The sequence below is a fragment of the Trachymyrmex cornetzi genome, unplaced genomic scaffold (genome assembly GCF_001594075.2).
Source record: "Trachymyrmex cornetzi isolate Tcor2-1 unplaced genomic scaffold, Tcor1.1 scaffold414, whole genome shotgun sequence".
Classification (NCBI taxonomy): Eukaryota; Metazoa; Arthropoda; class Insecta; order Hymenoptera; family Formicidae; genus Trachymyrmex; species Trachymyrmex cornetzi.
Genome location: NW_017298897.1, coordinates 146,273 through 154,325, shown reverse-complemented (window position 1 = coordinate 154,325; position 8,053 = coordinate 146,273). Strand labels below are relative to the sequence as shown.

At 28.0% G+C, this 8,053-nt stretch overlaps 1 protein-coding gene across 1 annotated transcript; it reads left to right on the top strand.

Moving 5' to 3' along the window:
• The first annotated feature begins 1,229 nt into the window (after positions 1 to 1,229).
• Positions 1,230 to 7,841, top strand: LOC108764351 (uncharacterized). The gene is made up of 3 exons (XM_018512562.1): positions 1,230 to 1,375; positions 6,850 to 7,218; positions 7,367 to 7,841. The coding sequence occupies exons 1-3, from the start codon at positions 1,282 to 1,284 to the stop codon at positions 7,669 to 7,671; spliced, it is 768 nt and encodes a 255-aa protein (XP_018368064.1). The 5' UTR covers positions 1,230 to 1,281; the 3' UTR covers positions 7,672 to 7,841.
• The last annotated feature ends 212 nt before the right edge of the window (positions 7,842 to 8,053 follow it).

The following is an 8,053-nucleotide window of genomic DNA, read 5'->3' as shown; positions in this document are numbered from 1 at the left end:
GCAACCGTGCATGCAGTTCAGCCTTTCGTCAATAGATACAGCTATTGCGGTCAATGTTACAATTGACCCTCTGTTTCAACCGACACCACTCTCCCCTACTGCCATCACAAATATCGATCGGCGCACATTTTAAAAAGTTCACAGTTCATTTTTAATCCAATTCTTGAATTCCTTTGGTGTGAATTTCCATCAAGCTACTTGACTTCCACTAAGTTAAATTTTGAGTGTGGAATGCTCTACGATTCTACACTATAGTTGTCGGCCTGGATATATAAAAACGATGTTTCTCATAAAAAAAAAACAGTAAACCGAATTAATGTAAAATTAAGGCTGGGGTGTTAAGAGAAAGGCAAAATTCATCCATAACATCATTCATAAATTTAATTGTTCAATAAATTCGTGTATTTCATATAATGACATATTATGTTAATAGTTACTAATTGTAAGAATCCAATCAATATACTTTAATATTTACTGAGAAGAACATTAATGCTAAAAACAGTTATAAAAACGGTTCCAAAATTATATTTATGTTTTTGTATACAATCGATTATCGTCATTTATTTGTAATTCTTATATCACATTTTTTTACTAAAAAATGATTTAAAATGTATTTAATATTTTGAATATACTTTAACAAATTAATAATGTAATAAAAATCTAGCCACATTTTCCCATGTTGTTATACTATTTATTTTTCTCTTGCATAAATACATTATTAAGTTTCATATCAGTTTCATATGTGTTTCTGATCTGAAGTACACTGCTGTTCAATAATCGAATCTCACTTTAGTCGCACTTGGGTGTAGATGAAATGGCGCTTACCCTACACACTTCTCCACCCTCCTACACTCAAGGGACTCGATTAAAGAACAGTAGTGTACAATAATTGCAGATATATTATTAATAATAATAATTATATATAAATATTTAAAGTCTATTTTTCAATAATATTTATGATGCATAAGCGAATACATTTAAAATTTAAATCTCGCTTTAATAAAAGGTTGGTTGTTTTTATAGAATTAATTTTTTTCTTGAACTGCTATCTCTCTCTCTCGCTCTCTCTCTCCCCCTCCCTCTCTTTTTTTTTATATGATCATGCGCAGGACGGAAAAACGAATAAAATACAGAATATACAACAGCATTTTCGTTCTACGCATGTGCTGTTAGAATGAGAATTGAGGGGAGATTATAAAATGAGTGATTGTATAATATAGATACTTGATTAGCGTCGTACATTCATCACGATTGTTCTCATCTAAGAAGATGTTCTAGAAGATGCTACATCACAAAAAAATTTCTACCGTTTGGAAAATGCTTACTGCACTTTTTGCTTTTGCGCTTGTGACAACATATGTTACAGCAGAAATACGTGAGTAAATAAATATTTATCACATATTTATTTGCATTATATGTAGAATTTAAAATATATTATTTGTTAGATTGTCACATGTCGCTGCGTAATGGTAAATTGCTACACTGAAAGAAAAGATTGGTTGCTGCAGCAAATTAGATGATAAAATATGGCATAGCCATTCTGATAGTTGACATGCAGCAATCAATTTTTGGTTGCATTAGCCAATCGAAATCCTATACTGACGTTGCGGATAGGCTAATACAATCAAAAATTGGCTGCAGTAACCAAAAATTGACTGTTGCAGCCAATTAAAAATGCTGTGCCATATTTTACCATCTTATTTTGCTGCAGCAACTAATCTTATTTTTCAGTGTATACATGATCGTATGTGAATGAATAAAATATAGAATAAAGTACATATTAAGAAAATGAAAGCTGAAAAAAATTATGACTCGCATATTTAATAAAAATGACAATAAAAAATTAATAAATTTAACAAAAATATTATATTTTTTTTATATTTAAACGTTTTATTACATATAAAGAATTTCTGTAATTTTATATTACATTCTATAAATTTGTCTTGCATTTGTATTTACATTATTTCGGAAAAACGAAATATATTTAACACATGAGTTGAATAACAGAAATAAATAAAAATTTTAGCATTAAGTAACCTGTGTAAATTATTTTATTGATATAGTTCATAAAATATTAGTTTCACGCCGTATATCTTAGTTTAATTAAAAGTGTTACATTAAATTATTCGAGATCTGATATCAACTGATATTGTTATGTGTAACATAATTTTTCCAATTTTTAATAATGTAATATAATATATTATAGGACCGTACATGTGATAACACAAACTATAGGAATCAAAGCCTTACACGGTCTAGCTGGATCTTAATGCTTGTATGATTCTTATGTGAATTTATATACTACGTATGTAGTCCCACAGAAACGCGCGCCGAAAAATTTCTAGTCTTGAAACGCTAACTCTACTAAACTACCGCAGTAATATCACGAGTTAAATTGACTAGCAATTTAACAAATTTTGATGCTTATTCGCATCTTTGAAACGATCTTAATAATGATGAATAACATATTAAAATCTGTAGATAATTAATTCTTATTGCGAAAAATATTACCTCGGCCGGGAGTCGAACCCGGATCTCTTGCATACCGAGGCAAGCCTCGGTAGTCTAAAGGCTCAGGACGCTCGCACGGTATGCAAGAGATCCGGGTTCAACTCCCGGCCGAGGTAATATTTTTCGCAATAAGAATTAATTATCTACAGATTTTAATATGTTATTCATCATTATTAAGATCGTTTCAAAGATGCGAATAAGCATCAAAATTTGTTAAATTGCTAGTCAATTTAACTCGTGATATTACTGTGGTAGTTTAGTAGAGTTAGCGTTTCAAGACCGGAAATTTTTCGGCGCGCGTTTCTGTGGGACTACATACGTAGTATATAAATTCACATAAGAATCATACAAGCATTAAGATCCAGCTAGACCGTGTAAGGCTTTGATTCCTATAATTTTAATAATGTGTTTAATAATTTATTATAATGAAAGAATAGTAATACGAGTATTTATTTTTCTTCAAAGAGTAAAAGAAATATGCTTGTCTTGACTTACCTTGTACTCATTATAAATAGTATTACTTCGTATTAAGCAATAAGTTATTACCGCAATATATTATAATTATATATTTCAATAAAAGTTAATAATTATGTTAAAACAAGATATTTATCGATAGTAAACGCATCAGTATAGATTAACTCTTTTTTCATACGAATATTTTGTTACTCACTATTTTTTATCTCTTGTTTAGAATAAGAAGTTTTTATGTAAAATGATGATTTAATCTTATTTCTTACAAGAACTAATTAAGATATATGTAATAGCAGTAGAGAATTATACATATAAATCAAACAATTAGAGAAAAAGCCTATACGGTCGCGACTAAATCTTAGTGCTTAATAATATTTTTATGCTATACATCAAATACATCTTTTCGTTCTTTAAACCGCGCTGATTTGCAATGAAATGGACTGAAATAATCTCACGAATTAAATTGTTAGTTTTAATGCACATTTTATTTTTTTCTCGAGGTTATAAGTAATTATGTTGCATGATTTATAACAGATTAAAATTTTTAATTTTATTTTAAATTATGATAATTAATTCATTTTAATTTATGATAATTGATCTATGCAATGTTATAATTAATATAGAAAACCAGTTGAGCAATGACAATCAATATTAGCTGAGTTGTAGAAATTAATAGAGCAGCTGATATATACATGTAAATCACAAGTAATTACAGCTTTGAATAAGCTAACTATTTTCTTCATAAAGGTGTAACAATCGCTTATAATTCTGATATTATTAAAACTTTAAAGACGTCATGTATTTATACTACATTAAACATCACATTATCATAATGCAAAAATTTTACACTGGTAAAATTGATCATAAGACAGCGCATGTGACAACTAGCTTCATAGCTGAAGAATTCCATGTTAAACCGAGAAATCTCAAATTTTTTTCGCAAAACACGTATTTCATATTTTTATTAGTAAACTGTCAGCAGATTTTTAAAAAATGACGATGTTTTAAAGGTACTCGGTTTGACGTGGGATGCCTCAACTGTGGAACAGCTTATTATTACAATTGATAGGATAATCTATCAATTGTAATAAATAAATGAATATTATATATAAAAACGTTTCATTAATTACAAATACTGTAATTAATGCAAGCTTTTAATTAATTTTTATTTAAAATCAAAATTGTTTAGATTTATAAACAAATGACGTTTTTATTAAAACTTTTAAATTTATATGTAAAAACTAATAAACAGGAGAGCTACGAGCCAATAGTATATTTGTATCACTGACCGTTTAAAATTGTAATTAGTTATGTATTTAAACGCACGTTCGAGTTTGCCTAAATTTTATCAATCATAAAACATAATAACTGCTCTATATAAAATTAATAACATATACACAATAGAAACAAGACAAATTAAAATATAACACAAGAGCTAAAAATTATAAACAAAACGTTTCGACCTATCACGAGATCATCTTCAATTGTTAAAAACTGTTCTAAATTATGTGCTTATTCTATAAAATTCGTATATATGTAAAAAAATTCATTTATATGTAAAGTTATAACAAAATAATTTACGAATTTTCCTAAATTTTTAAATAATATTTTTTTAATGATATTTCTGATGTTATTTTATTCTTTCTCCTAGAAAGTATTTATCTTTGACTGTCCTTATGCATATGATATATTTACATAAAGAATAATAGACAGAAATAATTAAGTAATTTTTTTTGTTGCAACAATGCAATAATGTATCTAGAATATATAATTAAATTTTTGAAAGTAATTATGTTTAATCTTAAACCGACATTAAGTTTTGATTAAATAGTCTATAACAGAGCCTTCCAAATGGTCACGTGATCGTGTCCCCACCAAAGTTTCAACAATAAGTAGGCCCCTCTCAATGTTACTCTCTCCAATGCTACCTTTCCTCCCATCATGCGTGTTCAGAATCGTCGCAAGCAACATGCAAATTGTGCGCTGAAAAGCGCATTAACAAGAGGGGCACCAAATTAAAATTTATAAAAATTAATTTTTTATTTCTAATATCAATTATATGTGCTCGCTTATGTCAGATTTCATTTCTTTTAAAACGAATACTGTATCAAATTAGAAAAATCGTTATAAAATATGAAATCATTGAAATCTGACTTTATAAGGCATTATATAAGACTTACTTTAATTATATAATTATTTGCTGTGAATATTAACATATTATCCAAAGTTTCAAGATGAGATTTGGCGACCGATTGGATAACACTACAGTTCTGACAACCTGCGAGTGACTCTATATCGAATGTTCGCGAAATCTATTATAGTTATAAGATGATTGCTGATGAAGATTCCATAGAGAATCGTTCAAGAATTCAAAAAAGATTCCAACACATCATATGGATTGACAAATTTACTTTGCTGAAAATTTATTACGCACCTCAGCTCGCGTTCGACTCTTATTAGTCCAATTGTAGGTTATATTTATGATCTCTATATATAGTGCAGCCTTCATGGGTCCATTTGGTGCAATGATTGCACTGGATCAGTCATTAACAAATCATCATACTGCATTGTGGTAAAAAATAAACAAAAATGAGATGTAAACGAACACTTGCCTTTCATACACTCAAAAGGTCGTTTATCCCTCCGTATTTCCAGTATTTTTATTGTAGGGGAAAGTGGGAGAATTGTGCGCAGCGAGTAATTGTGCGCATCCTAATTTGGTACTTTTCCAATAGATGAAGACATCACCGTGGTGAAGATTTTACGCAGAAAGTCGTCCCCCTCCCCCTTTTAAGATATATAACTACAAAAGGTACGACGTAAATACATCGCTAGCTAGAGAAATACAAAATGTGAAATTACATTATCTTTTCTTGTTATTTCAGAAAATAAGATGGTAAGTCCGTATTTTTAATTTGTTTGTTTAAAATTGTATACGTTATTAAAATACGTTATTATGTGCATCTTTTGAGTTGTTATTTATTAAGTTTGGTTAGGAATTGTTGAAGTAATCGTATTTCGTACCGAGTTAAGTCGCGGCGGGCAACTGTGCACAAGCGTTTTAAAATGCGCACAATTACCCATCTTCCATATACTGTATGACTAGCACTAGTTTTTTCGTTTCTTTTTGGCATTATACTATTTTATTTTACCATTTCATATTGTCAAAGTCTATGTGCATTATTATTATATTAGTTTTATATTTTTTCTTAATATATACAATATACATTTAAAATATGTTTAATGTATATTTATATTGCAATATAATGAATGTATGTTCTGATTTCTATGTCAACATTCCAGAAAGGTTAAAATAAGTTGAAATACCAAAAAAGTAAAAAATTTTAAATTCGAATACATGTTTAAAGACACAGAATTTTTATAAAAAATCATTTACACTGGTTAAGGAACAATTACAAATAATAATTAAGCTACGTACCTAAGGAAAAATCGCAAGAAAACATTCAATTTTCTATATGTCTCTATTAAACACAAACGAATCATGTCGTTTCGTACTTTCATAGCATCGCTGAAGGAACCCGATTTGGAAGGCTCTCGTTTATAATATAGTAGTAGAGAAATACAATATAGTTTATTAATAATAAATTCCTTTTTCTAAAATTATAAAAAATTATTTTGTACTTTAAGGACAAATAAAATAGTGTAAAGATTGTTTTATTTTATAGCGTTTTTTAAAACCAAAGGAAATTATTAATCAACCCAATATTATTGTTCGAACTTATTTTACTTTATAGTTTAGTTTAAGATGTACCATCATTATTATTATTTTATTTATTAATATTTTATTTTAATATCTAATTTATAAACTTAGAAATTATATATATAAAGAAAATAAATATTGTACAGCTTTCTACATTCATCCATGTGGCCTCAAAGATCCTAATTATGATCAATGCATTGTGGACAATACTTACAGTACGATAGATACGATGTGTACAAAAAATTACGATGTTAATGTTTTGAACAACCAAGCAATACTTATGGACAAAATAGTTATTTATGATACAAATAATCTTAAATTATATCTCAAAGATATAAAAATACTTGGAGTTTGTGATAATTTGAATATAAAATATATACACGTAGATCCTGACAGACTCCACTATGATGCTGAAATTGTACTTGGAAAATTGAGAATAAATGCTTTGTATGATTTTGACATACGTGTGCTGGTGCCTCTTGCTAATAAGGGACTGGTTACCATAAAACTAATAAGTACGTAAAATATTAATCTTATATATTAAATATTAATTTCTTATTATTGATCGTATATTCAAATAATATAAAATTTTAATGAAATTTAGCAGAAAAAAAGTTTAATTATGTTTCATTAAAATTAGCAAAATGTATGTTTTTTTTGCAGATGATACATTATTGAAAGTAAATCTGGATCTAAAAGTGGCAACTAAGAATGAGAAAAAAGAGATATACGCTTCAAAAGTAAAGACAAATATTAATATCACAGGAATGGAATATGTATTTGATGAAAGTGAAAAAGAATTAGTTCAACTGCATCAAGCTATCAAAAGTGTCGTAGACAGTAATACTGAAGATATTATTAATACTGTTAAAGCAGCAATAGAAGAGAAACTCTCTCAAATAATTATCTACGTATTTAATACTATTAGCCATTCTAGTTATGAGAAACTATTTAGCGAGAATGCATAAATTGTCTGGTACTTTGGGATTCGTTATTGTAAGATTTCTTACATATTAAAATTGTACTAAAAAATAGCTGAAATTATGTAGAAATCTTGTTACAATACTCTGAAAATCGGTGGCGTGAAATTTAGTTTAGGCAAGTGATGATAACATTATTATTATTTATATAGATTGTAACTGCAACAATGTAATATTTAAAAATCTTTGTCATTTTTGGACAGCGAACAGTAGAGACTAATTTTATCTAATTTTCCTTTTTTACTGTATTAGTTTCTACACGGAGAGAATTTTTTCTTAGAATTTACCCTGAAAATATGATAGTCGTGGGACAACATTGTATTTTGAAGAATTTTAACATAAATCCCTCTCATTCATTAATAAAACTACA